Source organism: Neofelis nebulosa, chromosome X, assembly GCF_028018385.1.
Source record: "Neofelis nebulosa isolate mNeoNeb1 chromosome X, mNeoNeb1.pri, whole genome shotgun sequence".
In the NCBI taxonomy this organism is placed as follows: domain Eukaryota; kingdom Metazoa; phylum Chordata; class Mammalia; order Carnivora; family Felidae; genus Neofelis; species Neofelis nebulosa.
In genome coordinates, this window is record NC_080800.1 from 11,561,783 (window position 1) to 11,585,709 (window position 23,927).

General features: G+C 38.9%; 1 protein-coding gene across 2 annotated transcripts in view; it reads left to right on the top strand.

The window, feature by feature from the left end:
• MOSPD2 (motile sperm domain containing 2) overlaps nt 1-23,927 on the top strand; it is a 54,423-nt gene that overhangs the window by 17,402 nt on the left and 13,094 nt on the right. For both annotated transcript variants that reach the window (XM_058714183.1, XM_058714182.1), the window contains exons 4-10: nt 1,435-1,521; nt 2,735-2,889; nt 5,588-5,648; nt 8,326-8,364; nt 17,448-17,572; nt 21,155-21,331; nt 21,965-22,077. In XM_058714183.1, the coding sequence (XP_058570166.1) occupies nt 1,435-1,521; nt 2,735-2,889; nt 5,588-5,648; nt 8,326-8,364; nt 17,448-17,572; nt 21,155-21,331; nt 21,965-22,077 (757 nt within the window). The remainder of the gene's footprint in view (nt 1-1,434; nt 1,522-2,734; nt 2,890-5,587; nt 5,649-8,325; nt 8,365-17,447; nt 17,573-21,154; nt 21,332-21,964; nt 22,078-23,927) is intronic.

Genomic DNA, 23,927 nt, shown 5'->3' on the forward strand with positions numbered 1-23,927 from the left:
AAAGAATATGGCATAACCACTGCGGTTTTTTAAAAAAATTTTTTAATGTTTGGTTATTTTTGAGACAGAGACAGCATGAACGGGGCAGGGTCAGAGAGAGAGGGAGACACAGAATCCGAAGCAGGCTTCAGGCTCTGAGCTGTCAGCACAGAGGCCGGCGTGGGGCTCGAACTCACGGACCGTGAGATCATGACCTGAGCTGAAGTCGGACGCTTAACCGACTGAGCCTCCCAGGTGCCCCCATAACTACTGGTTTTGATGAGGTACTGAGAAGGATTTCCTGACCTTGAGAGTAACAGACTCTGGAGTGAGTGAGTCTGGAAAGTTAAGACAAAAAAAGTCAACAAATAAATCCAGAGCAGATACTCTCCCCAGTCTTCATACTTGTAGAAAGAATCCAGGAGGCAGAGGGTGGTATTTAAGAGATAGTTTGATTGGAAATGTAAAAACTGTAGGTCATTTCAATGAACAGTGATGCATTTAAAATTCAGGCAAAGAAATAGAAATTATTTAAGTACAGAATAAACTTTTAAACTCAACATTAGTTTTTTCTTATATAGAACTGCTAGTTTCTAGTGGCAAATAGCAGAGATACGGTAAATGGTACAGGAAAAAGGTAACGAATCTTGGAAAGTTCTCAGGGTGAATAAAACAAAAGCCTTGGCATTTGCTGCCTTGCTGTGTCGGTTCTTACCCTCACTACAGACTGGGCAGACCTTGTTTTGTTTGTCCTGCTAAAGGATCTAGCTTTTTTTTTTTTTTTGAAGTATTTTCCACTCACCCTAGGATTATAAAATGTGTTAGACTCTACTTGATATCAAACTTTACAGAAAAATAATTTACTAGAGAAGCCATAGTGATTTTTTAAATCAATTCTGAGACTATAATGTGGATATTTACTAGCATGTTATCTTGAAATTGTCTCAATAGTGATAGTATTTGTTGACAGTTATTATATGAAACAACCAAAACATGGAAATGTGTCCATATAATAATGGCTGATGTGTCAAGGGAAATGGATTTTTCCCCATTTCTCTCATCCATGCCTTTAGTTGGTTTGTTTTATTAGTGAGGAACAAAATTTTTTATTGCCAGAGATTCTTTCCAGATGTCTGAATAAGCTTGTCTTTTTTTTTTGTATCAGACCTACTATATAACATTAACCTTTACGTTATAAGTTTTTTTTAAGTTTATTTATTTTGAGAGAGAATGAGCAGGGGAGGGTCAGAGAGAGAGGGACAGAGGATCTGAAGTGGGCTCTGAGCTGACAGCACAGAGCCCCATGTGGAGCTCCAACCCACGAACCGTGAGATCATGACCTGAGCTGAAGTCAGACGCTTAGCCGACTGAGCCACCCAGGCGCCCCTACATTGTAAGTTTTCTTTTTAAAACGCTCCTAAGTTAAAGTTACTCATCAGGTTTATCCTTTTTTAGACCTCACTGAATCTTCCATTCCCAGATGGTTATTGGAAATAGGTGGTATTTATCTGCACGGTTATGACAAAGAAGGCAACAAGTTGTGTAAGTATATTGAATTGACATACTGGCTTGTCAAGATTTTGAGATGCATTTATGTCAGCTGAGTTAATAATAGGCAGAACCTTCTCCGTATGTACCACACATCAAGCTCCTTACAATTGGGGATCGTTAGGGCCGTGTTGACACAGCATCAGACACTTCATTGTGTGGTCTGTTGGCATTATGATAAAGCGGTAAAGGCAAATTTCAAGTCGCTAAGGGTTGCTGAATGGACTTTTCAAGGCCCTGCCCCCACCTTCTCCCCTTAGCTTCTTGTGAAATCTGCTATAGCAGGAGGAGCGAGCAGTAAGGACCACCCCTGCTGTCCCGGTGACCCCCTTGTTACCCCTCTCCCTCCCCCCTTCGCCCCGACCCTAAATCCAGCTTGGTTGGTGCCAAGGCTGGGACTTGGCAAGAACATCAGAGCCCCACCCTGAGCGCTTGGCTTGCTTGCCCTCTATGCGGCATGCGGTCTGGTCCAGTTTTAACAGTATTCTAGCATTTCCCTCCTTTCGCTGGCAGTCCTTCCTTCCCTGTCTTCATTCCTCATTCCTGTCATTCCGCTGTCCTTTCCACATGCGTCCCGTACTTCATTCCTTGCTTGGCGTCTTTTACTTTACAGCAACACAGTCCCCTTGGGTGATCTCAAGTACCTTGCCTCTCCACGAGGAGTGGTGACCCCACACCATCCCCGGGCCCCAGCTACCTTAGCATTTCGTTGGGAGCCCTTTCAGCCCAGCCCTTGTCTCCTTAGCGCCTCTTCCCAGCACTCGCCACAGCCTGTCCCAGCCACAGTGCTCTGAGTGGTTTGCGGCTCCCAGCCCTGACTGGACTCCGGCCTCTGTCTAAGCTGCTCCTCCGCATGGAAGGTCTTTTCTAATGCTCCAGAGAACCACTGGCTTGCTTTTTGGTTAAGCAAGGTGAAGAGTACTTTTAGGTTATTACCAAATATTGTTTGTTGTATTTTCTCTTCCCCTTTACTTACTAGGGAAGTTTGTTTATTTCCTACGAGGGGAGAATAGTTTACATCTCTGCTCCTCCCTAAGGTTCCCAAGTGCACGCTATTTCCCGTTGAAAAGAAGGAAGCGATGTTTTTAACGTGAGAAAGAAAATTTATTGTAAATGAAGAAAAATGTCAAGGGATAGGAATGATATATGCATAAAATAATATAATGACAAATATTTTTCTTATTTTTATCCCGTGTTCTGTTAAAAGTCTGGATCAGGGTGAAGTATCACATAAAAGACCATAAAACCACACTGGACAAAAAGAAGCTTATCGCATTCTGGTTGGAACGTTATGCTAAAAGAGAAAATGGGAAACCTGTAACAGTGATGTTTGACCTGTCAGAAACTGGAATAAATAGCATAGTAAGCATTTCTTTAATTCCAAAGCCTTATTTATCATTATATTCTCCCTGCCACTCCTCCCAACCAGACATCACTGCAAGTTTGAGCTAACCAAGTTATGTTTGGGATTTATTTTTTGCCTTCCGTATCGTGAGTGAAGTCAGACATGAAATAGGATTTGTGGAGAAATAAATTTGCTTCGGTGTTTGGCACTGAAACTGTGTACTTCCTAGGAATGCTCCTCGTCTGATACACACAATGTCAAGGTAGGACGTCGAGGCTGGCAGGGTCATGAGCAGAAGTGGTAACAGTGAACTCTTCTGTCAGAATTAATATCCTGCAGCACGTAACCCTGTGCCTGGCACAGAGTAATACACTCAAATAGGGAGTGAAGTAAGGTACACTCTCTTTAATACCATCAGATTCATACGATGCTTGGCAGTTGTGAGGTGCTCACCTGACTTTTGCACATACAGCAATTGGTCACCTCGTTGGGGTTTCTGTTTGATTTGGTTAGCTTTGGAGACCCGTTTTCTTCAGGGGATTTTGCCAAGCTTAAGAAATAAGTAAAACCCACCAGTCTTTAATTGGGGTCCTTGCATGACCTCAGCGGTAACTACAAACCCTTCAGCGGTGATGGGGCAACTTTGGCACATTTATCATAGCTGCTGTTGTCTCTTAACGTTCAAACCTTAGCTCCTTCTGGTAGCGGTGAAGGAGCATCCACACACCTCCCTGGGGCGACATTGAAACCTTTTCGAAAATCCACTTGGCAAAGTATGTTAAAAACCTTAAAGTATACATATTTGTACTCATTGCCTGGTGGTTAACTTCTGGAAATCTATTTTTTTTTAATTTTTTTTCAAAGTTTATTTTTGAGAGAGAGAGAGAGACAGAGTGTGAGCTGGGGAGGGGCAGAGAGAGAGGAAGACAGAATCCAAAGCAGGCTCCGTGCTGTCAGCGAAGAGCCTGATGCAAGGCTTGAACTCATGAACCATGAGATCATGATCTGAGCTGTCAGCACAGAGCCCAACACAGGGCCCAGTCTCACAAATCGTGAGATTATGACCTGAGCTGAAGTCAAGAGACAGACGCTTAACCAACTGAGGCACACAGGTGTCCCTTAATTTAGATATTTTTATATATGACTCCCTCATGATTCACAAAGGATTTAAGTTGGCTTATAAACATGTATGCAGAATTACAAGGCAAAAAAAGCTAAAAGTTATTTGTTAGAGTTGGGCCACTAATCGGGCTTCAGTCTTTCAGTGGCCTGCCTGAAAGAAATGGAATCATTTAAAATTATTCAGTGGCCACACTTTAAAACCAGTGTCTTAGGAGAAGTGTATTCATTCCTGATACTTGAACTAGAAAGAAAAGTATTTCTTGGATCCCCAAAGGGAGGACATTTTACAAGATAATAAACAGTCCTTGAAGACATCCTCACAGAATGCAGAGCACCAGGTTTCATGGAGCTTTTTAATGTAGCACCCACTAATATACTTCACCAGTGGCATCCCATCAAATCCACTTGAATTAGCAGTAACTTGGGATTTTATACACAAGGCTATCCATTTAAAAGATGAAAGCAAGAATCTTAGATAAAGACTTTTGGCAGAGTCTCTGGGGGCCACAGATCATATACAGGTAACCAAATTTTTATATAACTAGTTATTTCAAGATATTTGACTCTTAAATACAAATTATTTACCTCGGTGCACAATGGATATAACGATTAGTTATAAAGTTACCATTATATACTAGGGTTTATTCCATAATGAATACTGAAGATAGTTAAAGGTGCTTACTTTTCAGTTTGCTGAAGTTAAAGATACTCTAACTCACATGCTAGGAATGACTTTATAGACTCATCTATGGGACAGCTCACCTTTCAGTAACTGATGGATTTAAATTTGCACAGTTATCTTTCATTCTACAGCCCTTCTAAAATGGCCAGTCAGGATTAGTAAATCAGCTTGCGGCCAGGGAATGACACGGAATGAAACGATCCATGTGAATAGTAACCCTCATAACCAAATTTCATGTTGGCTGTGTTCGGTGCAGGAGAAGCAACAGACAGTTATGTTCATAAAGTTTTCCAGGGATTGGAGTCCATGAACAACACTCGAATGTAAACTAAAAAATTCTGCCTCTGGGTCTCTAAATAAGAGGAAAGAAGTTAGCAGCGAAGTACATACAGCACACCAGTATGATCAGATTAGCTGTTGTGTAAGAGATTGATAAAACGTATTTTACTAAAGCTATTACAAGGTGTAGAAATTAGGGGTAAAAAGCGAATATACCAGAATCGATAGGTTATATGTATCATCATTGCAAGTAGTAAAGTTGTAAACGGTATGCTCGTTTCAGTAATTCTTTAACTGTTCAACGGATTTTTAGAATTTCTCTGTAGGGATTGCTTTCGATCTGCTTTATAATGCCATGTTACCTTAGCCTGCCTATCTCACTAGTTGGAAATAACATGAATGATGTTTAAGTGTCTGAATTCTTTCACTCGATATTAGGACTGATTATTATAAGTAGCTTAATGACTTAAAACCTTAACCTCTGAGAATATATTTATATATGAGCTTATTTTTTACACAATTTAATAATTGTCTCATTTGTATTTAATAGTTTATCACCTTTGGAAGTGTGCAATTTAAAGCTCCCTAATGTGGATAGTCTTAAAGCTTTAAATGTATAATCTGTGTTTTAGGACATGGACTTTGTGCGCTTTATCATCAACTGCTTTAAGGTTTATTACCCTAAATACCTCTGTAAGTAACTTACTCCTTTATAAAAATATAATGTATAGAAACTATAGGCAGTGACTGAGATAGCTTTATGTTACTATAGACTTTAATACCTGAAGTTTTATATTCTGACGAAGAACTTAAATGTGTGCATAGAAGTTTAAGTGCGTATCCTAGTAGACATAAAGGAAATTTTTCATAATCATTGTCCTTTACAGTTTTAAGAATTTAAATTCGAAACTGTATATACGGCATCCTGTAACACACACATACATGGGGACATAAAACATACCTTTATTTCCAAGATTTCCCATTTTTATTCATCTTTCAGTGAAAAACTCATTTAAAATGATATTTATTATATGGAACTTCTTACATGCAAGAAACAGATAAACAATACTGATAAAGTATATGTGTGATAAGCAGTACTCATGCATAAAGTACACTGTATTACTAATTGCTGTTTAAAAACTATCATTAAGAAAACAGTAGACTACATTTGAATTTAGAATTTGTTTTTGTGATTCTTGCATTAATTACCTGAATGAAGAACACGTAAATCTTAGGTACCCATTTTGATTCATTGATTTCTTGGATTTATATGGTGGTTTGCCTCTGGAGAAATGAAGACACTATCCCACATAAATAGTCATATCTATGTATTTTTTAAATGTTTACTTATTTATTTTGAGAGAGAGGGCACGTGTGCGTGTGAGAGCAGGGAAGGGGGAGAGATAGAGAAGGAGAGTGAGAATCCCAAGCAGGCTCCTCGCTGTCAGCACAGAGCCAGACGTAGGGCTGAAACTCACCAACCATGAGGTCATGACCTGAGCCGAAACCAAGAGTCTGATGCTTCTGACTGAGCCACCCAGGCGCCCCAACAGTCATATATTTGAATTCCAGTGGGCTCAAAGTAAAAAACGCAGGAGAGAGACAACAAGGATATCAGAAAATGGAAACTCACAGGTCTGCCTGGGCACACCCCTGGAAGATACCATAATTAGGGCCTTTGGGAACTCATGACTTAGGTGATACAAAAGCATAAAACCCCTAAATCATCTTACTTTGATGTGCCTTCATATTATTAATGTGAAGTAAGGAGCAGACAAAAAGCATGATGGATTTCGAGGATCACTGCCACTCCTACCCCTATGCTCTCATGTCTTCAGAGAGGGTCCTCATGAACCTTTTTAGGTAAAGAGACTATTTGGTCTGGGAAACCTGGAGGATCTGCTATTCCTTCTGAATTCTTCCTGGATCCACCACGTACCCCGATTCATTTTACTGAGCAGTGCCAATCAGTGGTCAATAGGGCGTCACTACCCCATGTGGTTAGTTTGTTCCTCTTATGTAAAACATGAAAATAAAATATCCACTTGTTTATTGAAATATCTAAGTTTGTGAAGAGCCATTTATCAATAGTATAAATACCATTATTACCTTACAAAACACATCTAAGATTCTTTTGAGAAAACTATTAATGAATTCATGGGCCTATATAAAGATGAATTGAAACACTTCATTCCAATTAACTAGAGGTAATGCATATATTTTACCTACATAATGTAATTTTGCAGACATTAAATTTTATAGAATCTTAAATTGGTTATGCTTCAAAATCTGTCATGAAATACAACCATTATTTCTTAAAATCTTAAGTCCAGATCTTTTTAGGCATATCACAGATGAAGACTGAGGTTATTAAGCTCCAGGGTACCTCTTTGAAGATACCTTGTTTCTTACATGTACTTTACTTGTCCTACATTAATATAACCATTCTAGGAGCTTCTCTGCTCAGAGAAGAATGAAATTACATTTTGATTCATTTGGAATAGAATGAATTAGGTATCAAGAATTCCCTTTGTGATTTCTGGTTCTTGTAATTGTTAATAGGGCTGTTTAGGTCTCCTAAATATGCAAATAATACTTCTGTATACTTTGGGAATTATTGGCTTCCTGGGGTTCATAATATGAAGAAAAGTATAAGTAATTTGCCTTTCTTAAAACATAATGATGCATTAAAATTGGGGTGAGGGGAAAACGTGTAAGTGGTTTTACAATGTAATCCCTAGAAAATTATCAGAACTTGGGGCGCCTGGGTGGCTCAGTCGGTTAAGCGTCTGACTTCAGCTCAGGTCACGATCTCGCGGTCCATGGGTTCGAGCCCCGCGTCGGGCTCTGGGCTGATGGCTCGGAGCCTGGAGCCTGCTTCCGATTCTGTGTCTCCCTCTCTCTTTGCCCCTCCCCCGTTCATGCTCTGTCTCTCTCTGTCTCAAAAATAAATAAACATTAAAAAAAAAAATTATCAGAACCAATAAATTACATTGAGGTCATTCCTAAAGTTCACTGTACATCAGCAGTAATATGACATACCACATCCAAAGACTCCGCTTACCCACTTATTTATTTTGTACCTTTCTGCAAACAGCAAAAGCCACAAATGAACAAAAGAACAGACTGTTTGCCAAAGGACAATGATAGCACATTGTTGATTTCCCAAAAGCCACCCTGAGCGGGCCCCTCATCAGTGAGAAGTTAATTTGGTTTGAGCACCACTCACACGTCACCGAATCAGAACTGAGTCAACCAGCTCAGTGTTTAGTTACATTTAGATCACCAGCTTTTTCTAGGCCAGGTATAAGTGATGATACTATAGTGATACTAAATCACATTCATTGAATTTTTTTTTTTTGTCTTTAAGCAAAAATGGTGATCTTTGATATGCCTTGGATAATGAATGGTGAGTATATTATTTATACTTCGCTAAAACAAAATGTCTGATTTCCTTTTTCCCAATGTAGCCATATTTCTGTGGTTGTTTAAAAAAAATTTACGTTGTGCTTGTTGTATGCTCTTTAAGAGGCCGGAGCTGGAACATTCAAAGACGATTCCTAAGCAAACTCAGTTAACATTCTTGCCCCAGGCTCTGGGGATATACATTAGTCTTCTCTAAAAACAGCATCAAGATGTTCAACCATTCAGGTGAAACGAGAGCCAGGAGCCTCAGTTTGTCACACACGGATGGGGTATGTCACCGAACATAGGCCTTGGCTAGGTTTTCTCATGGGTTTCGGGCATTGAGGAAGAAGGTGGGATGAATCTGAAATGCACTCCAAATTGCTATAGTCACTTAATAAGACAGTCATGATACATTTTGTGGTGAAAAAAAAAAATTGTTAAAGCATTGAAAAACATTCTTTACCAACTCTAATGTGATTATATAATACTGTTATAAACATCAGGGTGCATATATCCCTTTGAGTTAGCGTTTTTGTATTCTTTGGGTAAATAGTGGTGTGATTTCTGGATCATAGGTAGTTCCATTTTTTTCTTTTTTTTTCATGTGTATTTATTTTTGAGAGAGAGAGAGAGCAGGAGCAGGGGAGGGGCAGAGAGAGGGAGACACAGAATCCAAAGAAAGCTCCAGGCTCTGAGCTGTCAGCACAGAGCCCGTCGCAGGGCTCAAGCCCATGAAACATGAGATCATGACCTGAGCCGAAGTCACACGCTTAACCGACTGAGCCACCAAGGCGCCCCGGGGTAGTTCCATTTATAACTTTATGAGGAACCTCCATACTGTTTTTTTACAGTGGCTGCACCAGTTTGCATTCCCACCATCGCATAAGGGTTCCTTTTTCTCCACATCCTCACCAACACTTGCTCTTTCTTGTGTTTTTTATTTTAGCCATTCTGACAGGTATAAGGTGGTATCTCATTATCGTTTTGATTTGCATCTCCCTGATGATGAGTGATGTTGAGCATCTTTTCATGTGCCTGTTGGCCATCTGGATGTCTTCCTTGGAGAAATGGCTATTCATGTCTTCTGCCCATTTTTAATTGGATTATTTGTTTTTTGGGTGTTGAGTTTTAGAAGTTCTTTATATATGTTGGATACGAACCCGTTATTAGATAGGTCATTTGCAAATATCTTCTCCCCATTCAGCAGATTATTTGCCTCTTAGTTTTGTTGATTGTTTCCTTTGCTGTACAGAGCTTTTTATTTTGGTGTGGTCCCAATTGTTTAGTTTTGCTTTTATTTCCCTTGCCTTAGGGGACCTGTCTAGAAAAAAGTTGCTACAGCTGAGGTCACAGAAGTTACTGCCTGTATTCTATTCTAGGATTTTTATGGTTTCAGGGCCTCACATTTAGGTCTTCAATCCATTTTAAATTTATTTTTGTGTATGGTATAAGAAGGTGGTCCTGTTTCATTCTTCTGCATGTAGCTGTCCAGTTTTCCCAACATTTCTTCAATAAACCATCTTTTTCCCATTGGATATTCTTTCCTGCTTTGTTGAAGATTAATTGACGATATAATTGTGGGTTTGTTTCTGGATTTTGTGTTCTGTTCTATTGATCAACGTGTGTGTGTGTATTTGTGCCAGTACCATACTGTTTTGATCACTACGTCTTTGTAATATAACTTGAAGTCCACAATTGTGATGCCTCCACCTTTGCTTTTCTTTCTCAAGATTGCTTTGGCTTTTCAGGGTCTTTTGTTGTTCCATACAAATTTAATATTATTTGTTCTACTGTGAAAAATGCTGTTGGTACTTTGGTAGGGATTGGGTTAAATGTGTAGATTGCTTTGGGTAGTATAGATATTTTAACAATATTCTTTTAATCCATGAACATGGAATTTCTTTCCATTTCTTTGTGTCATCTTTAATTTCTTTAATCAGTGTTTTATAGTTTTCAGAATACAGGTCTTTGACCTCTTTGGTTAAGTTTATTCCTAAGTATCTTAATATCTTCGATGCAGTTGTAAATGGGATTGTTTTCTTAATTTCTCTTTCTGCTGCTTCTTTATTGGTGTATAGAAATGCAACAGAATTCTCTACATTGGTTTTGTATCCTGTGACTTTAATGAATTCGTTTATCAATTCTAGCAGTTTTTTCGTGGAGTCTTTTAGGTTTTCTATATATAGTATCATGTCATATGCAAATAGTGAGGGTTTTACTTCTCCCTTGCCAGTTTGGATGCCCTTTATTTCTTTTTGTGGTCTGATTGCTGTGGTTAGGACTTCCAGTACTATGTTGAATAAAAGTGGCTAGAGTGGACATCCTTATCTTGCTCCTAACCTTAAGGGAAAGGCTCTGAGTTTTTCACCGTTGAGTATGATGGTAGCTGTGGGTTTTTATATATGGTCTTCGTTATGTTAAGGTATGTTCGTTCCCTCTAAACTAACTTTGTTGAGGATTTTTAGCAATGAATGGATGTTGTACCTTGTCAAATGCTTTTTCTATCCTCTTGAAATGATCATATGGCTCTTTTATTGATATGATGTATCATGTTGATTGATTTGTGAATATAGAGCCATCCTTGCAACCCAGGAATGAATCCCACTTGATTGTGGTGAATGATTTTTTTTAAATGTATTGTTGAATTTGGTTTGCTAGTTTTTTATTGAGGATTTTTGCATCTGTGTTCATCAGTGATATTGGCCTGTAGCTCTTTTTTAGTGGTATCTTTATCTGGTTTTGGTATCAGGGTAATACTGGCCTCATTGGGTTAATTTGGAAATTTTCCTTCTTATGTTTTTTTGGAGTAGTTTAAGAATAATTATTAACTCTTCTTTAAATGTTTGGTAGAATTCACCAGTGAAGCCATCTGGTCCTGAACTTTTGTTTACTGGGAAGTTTTTGATTACTGATTCAATTTCTTTGGTGATAATCTGTCTATTCAAATTTTCTATTCCTGTTTCAGTTTTGGTAGGTTATATGTTTCTAGGAATGTTCTTCTAGGTCATCCAATTTGCTGGCATATAGTTTTTCATAATGTTCTCTTATAATTGTTTGTATTTTTTTGGTGTTTATTATTTATCCTCTTTTGTTTGTGATTTTTATGTATTTGGATGCTTTCTCTTTTTTTCTTGTTAAGTCTGGCTAGAGGTTTATCAGTTTCACTGGATTCTTCAAAGAACCAGCTTCTGGTTTCATTGATCTGTTATATTATTTTTTTGGTTTTGTTTTTTAGGTTCGTTTTCATTTCTATATCATTTGTTTCTGCTCTGATCTTTGTTCTTTCTTTCCTTCTATTGGTTTTAGGTTCTCTTTGTTATTTTTCCAGCTCCTTTAGGTGTAAGGTCAGGTTTTTTATTTGTAAATTTTCTTGCCTTGAGGTAGACTTGTATTGCTATAAACTTCCCTCTTAGAACCATTTTTGCTGTGTCCCAAAGGTTTTGAATCCTTGTGTTTTCATTTTCATTTGTTTCCATGTACTTTTGTATTTCTTTGATTTTCTGGTTGACCCATTCATTGTTGAGTAACATGTTATTTAACCTGAATGTATTTGTGGTCTTTCCAAATTTTTTTCTTATGGTTGACTTAGGATTTCATAGCACTGTGGTCAGAAAAGATGCATGATAGGACTTCAATCTTCTTGAATTTGTTGAGTCTTGTTTTCTGGCCTAATATGTGATCTCTTCTGAAGAATTTTACATATGCACTCGAAAAGAATGTGTATTCTGCTGTTGTAGTATGGAATGTTCTGAATATGTCTGTTAAATCCATTTGGTCCAGTGTATTACTCAAAGCCATTGTTTCTGTGTTCATTTTCTGTTTACATGATTTGCCCATTAATATAAGTGGGATGTTAAAATCCTCTACTATTATATTATTATGTTAGTTCCATTATGTTTCTTATTAACTGTTTTATGTACTTGGGAGCTTCATGCTGGGTGCATAAATATTTACAATTGTTATTTCTTCTTCTTGGGTTATCCTCTTTATGATTGTATAATGCCCTTCTTCATCTCTTGTTACAGTCTTTGTTTTAAAGTCTAGTTTGTCCAATATAAGTATTGCTACTCCAGATTTCTTTTGACATCCACTTGCATGACAAATGTGTTTCTCCATCCCCTCACTTTGAATCTGCAGGGGTCTTTAGGTCTAAAATGAGTCTCTTGTAGGCAGCGTATAGATGGGTCTTGTTTATTCATTGTCACCCTGTGTCTTTTGATTGGAGCATTTAGTCCATTTACATTCAATGAAATTATTCATAGTCATGTATTTATTGCCGTTTTATTACTTGTTTCGTGGTTGTTCTTGCAGATTTTCTCTGATCCTTTCTTGTCTTTCTTTCATGATTTGCTGGTTTTCTTTAGTGGTACATATGGATTTCTTTCTCTTTATTGTTTCCATATTTATTAGTGGTTTTTGATTTGTAGTTCCCATTATGTTTATATATAACCTCTTCTGCATATAGTAGCCTTTATTCAGTTGATGGTCATTTAGGTTTGAACCCATTCTTTCCTCCTCTACTCCCCCTCTTTTGGGTATATGTTGCCATATTTTACATCCTTTTATTTTATGAGCTCATTGACTGATTTCCTACAGAAATACTCATTTTTACTGCTTTCGTGTTTCCTACCTTTATACTGTCACTTTCGATCTCTCCTTTCCACTTGGAGTCCCCTTAATATTTCTTGCAGGGCTCGCTCGGTTAGTGGTCATGAACTCCTTTAGATTTTGTTTGTGTGGGAAACTCTTTATTTCTCCTTCTATTCTGAATGATAACCTTGCTGGATAGATTATTCTTGGCTGCAGGTTTTTCTCATTCAGCACTTTGAATGTATCATATCACCCGTTTCTGGCTTAGAAAGTTTCTGCCAAAAAAGCCACTGATACCTTTATGGGGTTTTCTTTGTATGTAACTATATTCTTTTGTCTTGCTGCTTTTAATATTCTTTCTTTATCAGCATATTTTGCCATTTTAATTACAATATGTCTTGGTGTGGGTCTGCTTTTGTTAATTTTTTTTTTGGGGGGGGTTCTCTGTGCCACCTGGATCTGGGTATCTGTTTCCCTCCCCAGATTAGGGAAGTTTTCAGCTATTATTTCTTCACATAAATTCTCTACCCCCTTTCCTCTTTTTTCTTCCGGGATTCCTATAATATAAGTATTATTATGTTTGATGGAGTCACTGAGTTCCCTAAGTCTATTCTCATTTTGTGTAGTTCTTTTTTTTTTCTCTTTTGTTCTTCTTGATTATTTTCCATTACTCCATCTTCTAGGTCACGAATTGGTTCCTCTGCTTCCTCCAGCCTGCTGCTGTTCATTTCCATCAAGTGTGTTTCTCACTTCATTTATTGAGCCCTTTATCTCTGCTTTGTTATTCCTTATCTCTGTGTTAATGGTCTCACTGATGCCTTCCACTCTTTTCTCAAGTCCAGTGAGTATCCTTGCGATCAGTGCTTTAAATTCTCCATCAGGCACGTTACTTATATCTGTTTCACTTAGATCTCTGGCCATAGCCGTGGCCTTGTCCTGTTCTCTGTCTTCTTATTTTGGCCAAGTCTCGGTGCCTGTTTCTGTGTGTTAGGAAAGGCAGCTCTGTCTCCTGTCCTTGAGGGTGATGGCTTTATGAAGAAGAGGCCCCGTGGTGCCCTGCTGTCTAAGTGTCCCGGGCCCGGTGCTCCTGGGACTGTCTCCAGTGTGTGCTCTGTGTGCTCTGCTGTTGTGTCCTGGCTGCTTTATCCTCGGGCCAGTCATTTGCAGAGACTCTCTTTGCCTGCTGTGGGCAGTTTTTGGTGTCTGGCCTGAATGTGGCACATTTAAACTAGGTATGCTCTGGTCTGCTTGTGAAATGAGACCTGTTGCTGCCACTACCAGATCCGAGGCCTCACAAAACTCCTGGGTCAGGAGACACCATGTTGGCAGGGCTTTGGGCCGGTCCTCTAGGGAAAGGGTCCTGCTGACCCGGGACTTAGGCAAGCGTGACCGGGAAGGATGGTTCTTCTAGAGTGCAGCGATGTGGAGGAGGTTGGTGTAAGCAAATTAAGTAGCAAGTGTCAGCACTGCACTGCTTCCTACAGGTGGCCCTGGGCTTCCGCTGGGGCGGGGCAATGAAATGATACTTGGCAGTTTCTTTGTTCCAGAAGGGATCTCTTCATGAATGCTGCCCCTCGGAAACCTGCTCCGAGATGAGCGAATAACCTTTGCACTCTGTGCCCCAGGCGCTCTTCAGATCACTTTTTCCTCGCTGTATGTCCACAGCCTGTTTGCCCTGCCTTCTCTCCACGAAGAGCCCCAGTGTCCTCTGAGCTCTCCCAGAGCCAAGCATGCTGACCTTTAAAACTCCAGGCTTTGAGCCCCACTGGTTGTGAGAACTCACAAAATTCAGGCCCTCTCACTTTCCAAGCCATTTGCTGTACATGTTTGTTTTCCCCATGTGCTCCCCTGTGTGCTGGTCTGTCTGCCTCTCTGTCGCGCACACGCACTCTCTCTCTCTCTAACCTGCCCTTCTCCGTGACTGAGGTTCTCTTCCCACTGAAGCAGCCGTGATCCATGTCTCTCCCAAGCCAGGTCTCCTTACATTCTACCTTCTTCGATGTGGCTTCTTCTCTACCTTTAGTTGCAGTTTGTTCTGCCAGTCTTCAGATCGATTGATGGGGCATTTAGGATGATTTGGTAGTTATCTAGTTGTGTCTGTGGGACGAGGCGAGCCTACGGTGCTCCTAGTCTGCCACTGTCTCCCAAGATCTCTCTCAAGAAAGAATAGTCTTTGTAATAAATGATACTGGGACAACTGACTATCCACATTCAGAAGAATGAAGTTGGACCTCTACCTCCCTTCACATACAAAAATTAGTTCAAAATGGATGATCAGAGACCTAAATATAAGAATTAGAACTGTAAACCTTGGAACCATAGGAATACATCTTTGTGGCCTTGCATTAGGCAGTGGTTGCTTAGATATGACACCAAAAAAAGCACAAGCAACAAAAGAAAAGAATAGATACATTGGACTTCATTAAAATTTCAAATTTTGTGCTTCAAACGACACCAGCCAGAACGTGAAAAGACAGCTCTCAGAATGGAAGAAAATATTTACAAATCGTGCATCTGATAAGGGACTTATGTCTAGAATATATAAATAGCTTTTACAACACCACAATAAAAAGACAAATGGCCCAATTAAAAAGGGCAAAAGATTTAAATAGACATTTCTCCAAAGATAGGCAAATGGGCAATAAACACATAAAAAGATGCTCAACATCATTAGTCATGAGAGAACTACAAGTCAAAACCAAATGAGATACTAATTCACACCAGCTCGGATGGCTGTGATCGAAAAGACGTGTTGAGGATGTGGAGACATTGGAACCCTCATACATTACTGGTGAGAATGTAAAATGATGGGGCCACTCTGGAAAGCAGTTTGGCGGCTCCTCAAAAAGTTAAACATAGAAGTACCATATAATTCAGCAGTTCCATCCCTAGGTACGTTCCCAAAAGAATTGAAAGCACGTGTCTACACAAAAGCTTGCACACAGGTCTTCATAGCACTATTCTTCATGATAGTCAAGTGGAAAGTACTCAAATGTTTATCTGTTGATGAATGGATAAACAAATGTTGTAGATCCATAAAACGGAAAATTATTCGGCCATAAAAAGGAATTACATACTGATACATGCTACATCACAGAGGAACCTTGAACACATGCTGCGTGAACAAAGCCAGTTAGAAAAACCACGTGTTGTATGATTCCATTTATGTGCAATATCCACAACAGGCCAATCCAGAAACTAGATCAGTGGTTGCCCAGGAATGGGAGAGGGAGGGTAAAGAGAGATTGTTTATAGATAGGGGTTTCTTTTTGGTGTTACAAACACATTCTAAAATTAGATAGTGGGGGGTGTGTGCCTGGCTGGCTCAGTCGTTTGAGCATCTTACTCTCTTTCGGGTCAGGTCATGATCCCAGGATCATGGGATCCAGCCCCACGGCAGGCTCTGCGCTGAGTGCAGAGCCTGCTTAAGACTCTCTCTCTCTGTCTCCCCCTCTGTTCCTCTCTCCCATTCATGTGCATGTGCTCTCTCTCTCTCTCTCTGTCTAAAATAAATAAAATTAGGTAGTGTGGATGGTTATAAAACTATCTAAATACACCAAAAAACATCGATGTGCATACTTGAAAGGGGTGAATTTTATGGTATGCGAATTATTATCTCAATAAAGCTATTATAAAAAAATCAGATTTAGCATTTTAGTTAATTCAAGTAACCTAGCTTCAAACACGTCATCTCACAGACTTTTTAAATCGAAATTAAGGAAAATGTAAATATTACATAAAATTTAAGCATAATTAGCCAAACTAAAAATGCAGTTTCCTGAACCAGGATTTAATTTTTATCATACTGTTTGATTTCCTGATGTTTTTTCATTGATGCTTTTGCAAACTTAATGCAGGACTCCTCTTTTAATTTGTTTAAAATGTGTTTAGAATGTCAGAATGGAAACAAGGTTTAAAAAAAAACTAAATCTAAATTAGAATGGCATGAAAGAACAAGATTGTAATTACTAAACAGTTGTGTTTGATAACGGTTTATTCCTGCAGATTCCATGAGTTCGTCACAATTAAATAAGCTGCAGGGCTTGGGAGAAAGGCAGAGATGTTTAGGGTTGGGATGGAAGTCTGAGTGTAGCTCAAACCCATAAATAAGGAGAGCCACTGCTTTCTCTTCTTGACTTCCCATTTGAGGAGGTCTTTCAGGTTGGGCGTTTATCAGAAGTGTAAGGAAAAATGACTCTTCCCATACTCTTGCATAGTTATCCCTCAAATCACAGTACTATTTGATTCCGTGTCTGGGAGTCTTAGCGGTTGGGATCATTGAGAGATTTGTAGAGAGGCCAAAACTCTGTTAAGTTTCTTGGTGCACATCAAGGTGATTCAGTCTTCCTGACTCTTCCTGGAACATTTGGAACCCACAAAGATACCTGTTGACAGAGTTTAGCCCAAACTGATATCAGAAGACTTGCATTAGCACATACAGTAAATTAATTGAGAAAGACAATAGATTTAATGAAGTGACTGTTTTTTCCTCAGCTGCTTTCAAAATTGTGAAATCCTGGCTTGGACCAGAAGCAGTGAGTTTGTTGAAGTTTGCAAGTAAAAATGAAGTCCAAGACTATGTCAGTGTAGAATACCTGCCTCCCCACATGGGTGGAACTGTAAGTATAGTGCTTGAAGTATGTTTCTAAAATAAGACTGGATCGGGGCACATGAAGCCGTGTTCTTGCCTTAAGGGACAAGAAGCAGCAGTATCTTAACGTGCAAAGAAAGATCATAGATACTCCAGAATAGCACCATGATAGACATGTTTATGTAAGTTTTTGAGTTGTTAAATTTTAATTTTGAGTAGGTTATATATTTACATGGTTCTAGACTGAAAAGTATTCAGTATTCAATACGAATATTCAGACACAGGTATTCAGTAAAAAGTCTTTCTACTGCTATCCCAATCACTCTCTTCTCCCCAGTTCCATCTCTTATATTTATTTCCAGGAACCCGTATTGCCTACATAAGCAATACAGTATATATGTAACACACACAAGCAAATAGAGATGTAATTCTTCCTCCCTCTCATCGCTTTTAAACAAGTAGTGTATTTTTACGCCCTTATGCCTCCTACTTTTTTCTTTACAACATGTCTTAGAGATCATTCCACATCAATATGAAAAGCTGTTTTACTCTTATTTATGGCTACATAGTATTCCTGTGTCTAGAGATGAACCGTGAGTTACTGAATTTTTTTTTCATGTGTCTCAGTTCACTCCCAGTTGTTTACTGTTTAACAGTCTTTTTAATTTCAAAGATAATATATATTATCACCTTTCTTTGAAATGGTATTAGTACTTAAAAATAAGAGACCGGGGATAACTAGGTATGTGTTAAATTTTTGCCACTACACGATAAGGAAACGTACTGTGTATTGTGTATTTATAAACTATGGAACCTATGGATTTGGTATGCTTTGGGTTAACCTGATTGATAAAACTTCATTTGTTTGATTTTTACAATCTACTTCAGATACTGCCTACTTGGCCAAACTGGATTCAACCAGAATCAAGTGACTGGGAAGATGAAAAGTTTTGCTGTGTCCTTTAGATTTCTTTGGTTAGAAAAACTTGAACCAGTATTTTTAATTTGAAATTTGCTGCTTTCCTATTTTGAAGCTTTATATTTTACATTTTAACCTAGAAAAACACAGTATGGTTCATTTCACGTACTACCTTTAGTTAAACTAGATATTTGATTTGTTTTTAATAATCTGCCCCTAGAATTGTTATATCTTAAAATTAATAGCATCTAGGGGCGACTGGGTGGCTTAGTCGGTTAGGCGTCTGACTCTTGATTTCGGCTCAGGTCATGATCTCATGGGTTCGTGAGTTCGAGCCCCGCGTTGGGCTCTGGGCTGACAGTGAGGAGCCTGCTTGGGATTCATATTCCCTCCCTCCCTCCCTCTCTGTCTCTCTGTCTCTCTCTCTCTCTCTCTCTCAAAATAAATAAACTTTAAAATTTATAGCCTCTGGTAAAAATTATTTTTTTTTACATTTATTTATTTTTGATAGAGACAAAGCACAAGTGAGCGAGGGACAGAGAGAGAGGGAGACACAGAATCCGAAGCAGGCTCCAGGCTCTGAGCTGTCAGCACAGAGCCCGACGCGGGGCTCGAACCCACAAACCACAAGATCATGACCTGAACCGAAGTCCAATGCTCAACCGACTGAGCCACCCAGGCGCCCCTACTAAAAATTATTTTTTTTATTTTTTTTTTTTTTAAAGATTTTAGTCATCTTTTTTTTTTTTCAACGTTTTTTTTTTTATTTTTTTTTATTTTTGGGACAGAGAGAGACAGAGCATGAACGGGGGAGGGGCAGAGAGAGAGGGAGACACAGAATCAGAAACAGGCTCCAGGCTCCAAGCCATCAGCCCAGAGCCTGACGTGGGGCTCGAACTCACGGACCGCGAGATCGTGACCTGGCTGAAGTCGGACGCTTAACCGACTGCGCCACCCAGGCGCCCCCTAAAAATTATTTTTACTTTTAGGAGTAGAAAAGGTTATCTCCCTTCTCTGTTGTTAATGGTATATTTTTTTAGGACTGCTCAGAATTATAGTAGGACTAATATTCTTTCACGTAATTTTTCCCCAAAAGTAATACTTATACATGATTTTTTTAAAAGCAAACAATACTGAAGATTGAAAACTACAACAGTATAGTGCCAAGCATGTGTCCCTCCCCAGGTGACTGCCCACTGCCACTCTCCAGAGGCCACCATTGTGTCCACGTTTTCTCTCCTGGAAATATTCTGTCCATTTTATTTTTTTACGTAACAGTCACATACCGTATGTTGTTTCACTGGTTTCCCCACTTCATCTCTTGTTAGTTTATGCCATATTGATTCATAGAGGTCTACCTGATTTTTTCAACCATTGCAGAATATTCCATTGTGTGGATTTAACATAATGTAGTTAATCAGTTCTCTTTGGAAGGACTGTTAGTTGTTTTCTAATCTTGCCATTATTAGGAGTGCTACAGTGAATATCCTTGTAAATATCTTGGTACATGGATTCAACAGTGTAAGTAGAAGGTGAGCTCCAGTTTCCCTCTAAAGAGATTGTGCTCATCTCCCAGTAACATGTGGCAATGCTTGAACCACACCCTTGCCAGTAGCACAAACTCTCATTTTTGTAACCTTTGACAATCTCAGGTGAAAAATATTCTAGTGTGGTTTGAATTTGCATTTCTATTATTGTAAGTGATGTCAAGCATTTTTTTATGATTTAAAAGGTAGTCTGTTCTTTATGAATTCTGTATCATTCCTTTTTTTAAAATTCTGTTATCACTCTTCTTGATTTGTATATATGAACAAAAGCTGTCTTGTTTCTGATACATGTGATACATATTTTTCTCGTTGTGGCTTTAAAAAAAACTTCTTTGCGGGTTTTTTTTCGGGAGGGGGAGTTGAGTGTTGGGTTTTGTTTTCTGTCATTCAGAAATGTTTCATGTTAGTGTGCTCATTTTTTATCAGCATTTTTATGCCTGCTGGGTTCTGTGTTTGTGCTATGATTAGGAAGGTCTTCACTACTTAGGTTTTGTGTTTTGTTTCCTGTTTTTTTTTTTTTAATGTATTTGTTTTAAGTAGGCTCCATACCCAATATGGGGCTTGAACTCACAACCCTGAGATCAAGAGTTACAGGCTCTACTGACTGAGCGAGCCAGGTGCCCCTGTTTTTTGTTTTTTTTTTTTTTTTAATCCTTCTTTGTGTTTTTCTAGAGCTTATGTTGTTGTTGTTGTTGTTGTTGTTGTTGTTGTTTTAAGCTTATATGGTTTTTTAAAATTACACTTCCATAGCACCTGGCTGACTCCATTGGAAGAGTAGGTGACTCTTGACCTCAACGTCATGGTTTCGAGCCCCATGTTGGGTGTAGAGCTTACTAAAAAAATAATAAACATTAAAAAAATACATACTTTCAAGTTTTTATTCCTCTGAAATTCTTTTTGGTGCAAAGAATGAGCTCACGATCCAACTTGGTTTTTTTTACAGATGGCTAATCAGTTGCCCACACCACTTATTGCCCTTTCCCCTTGTGTTTTGAAATGCTTCCTTTAAAAAAAAAAAATTCACTAATTAAGTCTGTTTTTTTGTGTTGGTTTGCTTGTTGGCCCAGAGAGTGGATTTTTAACTTGAGAGAATTATTTGTCTGCCCACCTCTCAGCAGGCTGTTATACAATTCCTTTCTCTTAGGATCCTTTCAAGTATAGCTACCCACCGCTAGTAGATGATGATTTCCAGACACCATTGTGTGAAAATGGACCTATTGCCAGTGAAGATGAAGCTTCAAGTAAAGAAGATCTAGAGAGTGATGGCAAAGAAACCTTGGAAACAATTTCCAGCGAAGAACAAACAGCTCTTCTAAAAAAGGTAATCTTAACAATAGAATGAATTTGAGTCAAAAGCTGTGGCCTGTCCGCCGTTCTGCAGCTAGCTAGCTATGTGATTTTGGGTAATTCATTTAACTTCCTGTCCTTCAACATTTTGTCTGTGGAAAGAAAGAGGAAGGAGGTCACTGGCTAACCAGAAGTGTCATTATGGTGTATGACAAGGCCGATTTCATGCATTGGTATAAAAATTGGCAAAATGCACTTAGGAATTGTGTCATCAAAACTATTTTTTATCAGATAAAAGTAGTCAGTTTAAAACCTTTTATCTACTTCCTCTATTTCAGTTTTGGAAGGAGCACTTAGTTATCTTTTTATGAGTCATCAGGGGCTTGATAGAGGGATAAATGTTATAATTTAGAACAGATTTAAAGACCCTAAGGGAAAGCCCATGTTACATTTTCTGTAGTGACTTACCTGTCGTAGGCATCCAAGTATATGTTAATGGTCATGTTAATATATGTCAAATACGTAATTTAGGTGTAATAAGCTTATGTTAAAGATTGTAATTTGGATTGAATCACTGTGTTTACTTTTTCACCTAATGAACTGCCCAGCTGTCAGTATGAAACTAAATTTCTTTATCTTTCTCTCTTCATATTTTTTTGGTCTTTAGATTAACGTTACTGAACATACTTCCAAAGCAGAGGAAAATGAAAAGGTTGATTCCAAAATGAAAGCTTTCAAAAAACCATTGAGTGTGTTTAAAGGGCCCTTACTACACATCAGGTAATCATAGTTGAGGATTTTATTAGCTATGCTTTTTTTAATAATCTGTCTTGATCATCTTGAGGGAAAATGTATTTATTTCCACATTTTGAAAAACAGTACACAAGTTTTCTAATTAAAGGTTATCCAAAGACTCACCTTGGTTTCCAGACAGAGTAGACATTGTTAGCTACCTTTTTGTTATTCCATTAAGTGTGTTTAAAGGGCCCTCATTTCACATCAGGTAATAAAAGTGAATATTCATATATTAACAGTTAATCTGAATGACATATATTTTTCTCATTTTACTGATAGTGTTTGACTTGGACAACTTTGAGGATGCCAGAGATGACAGTGAACTAAGCACTTATCAGTTTGACCTTCTAAAAGCTAAAGCTGGACTAGAAAAATAGGGGGGGGGGGGTTGTTTTGTTTTTGTCTTTTACCAAAGCCTGATTTCAGCACATCTCTATTTTTGTTTCTAGGTTACTCAGCCTGAGATTCAGGATTGTTTGTAATTATCATTACGTAAAGATCTCTTTCTCACTAATGATGCTTTTAGTTGATAAATTTATATGGCCTTATGTTAATACTGCCATGCCAACTTTGGTGATGACCTGATGTATCATTTTCTGTCCCATAGTTGAAATTTTTCTGTGTAACTGTTTTAGGTATGACTCTTATGACCAGTATGGTCAGACTTTTAAATAAGACTGATATTCTAATTGAGAAGGCTGGTTTGTTTATATACATTGGGATTACTATTATATTTGGATTATCTCAACCATCTGTGTATTTCTGGGGGGGGGGGTCCCACATGTATATTCTGCTGGTCATGGGTTTTCTTTGCCATTTCCCCCCTGTGGAGTTTGTTTCTCCTCTTTCCCTATAATGGTTTAGAAGTTTCACACTTTTCACTGGAGGCTTGTGGACACCCTAGATCTTGGCTCATGAATGTCGAGGGTCAGCTTCAAGAGCTGGCCAGGGAAGGATAGGGCAGGGCAGCTTCCAAGGCTGTGGTCTGGGCTCAGCATCCCCTGCCTCTGCCCCCAGGAAAGTCACAGCACCTCTCTCTCCTCCAGGCACAGGTGCCCCAATAGCGGCTGTCTCCCATCAGTCTCGTGGTTATTGAGATTACTTCTGAGATTCATAACCTTCTGGTCTTTTCTGTGTTATATTTCAGATGGGCTCTAAAAGTAAGCCAGCAGCTGTGCTAATCTGTCTTGTCCAAAGATGAGCAGAGCCCTCCTAGGAGAGCATGTCCTTAAAAATATGTGTTCTCCAAATGTATCTCTGATATGCCGACATTCCTGATATAAAATGAATCTACTTACGTATATGGTCAAGGACAGTCTGAACAATTCACCTTTTTATCTAAAACAAAAACACTCCTCTACCCAGTGTTTGGAGGCACCTGATACAGTTTGACTCATGTAACGAAACTACACAATTGGAGGGGCTGCTGGGTGGCTCCATTGGTTGACCGTCCGACTTTGGCTCAGGTCATGATCTCACGGTTCGTGAGTTCGAGCCCTGCATCGGGTTCTGTGCTGAAAGATTGGAGCCTGCTTCAGATTCTGTGACTCCCTCTCTGTCTGCCCCTCCCCCGCTCGCACCCTCTCTCAAAAATAAAACATTAAAAAAATTTAACTACACAATGGGGCACCTGGGTGGCTCAGTCGGTTAAGCGTCCCGACTCCTCAGGTCAGGATCTCACAGCTCGTGAATTCGAGCCCCACTTGGGGCTCTGTGCTAACAGCTCAGAGCCTGGACCCTGCTTCCAATTCTGTGTCTCCCTCTCTCTCTGCCCCTCCCCCATTCACACTCTGTCTCTCTCAAAAATAAACATTAAAAAAATAAAAACTACATAA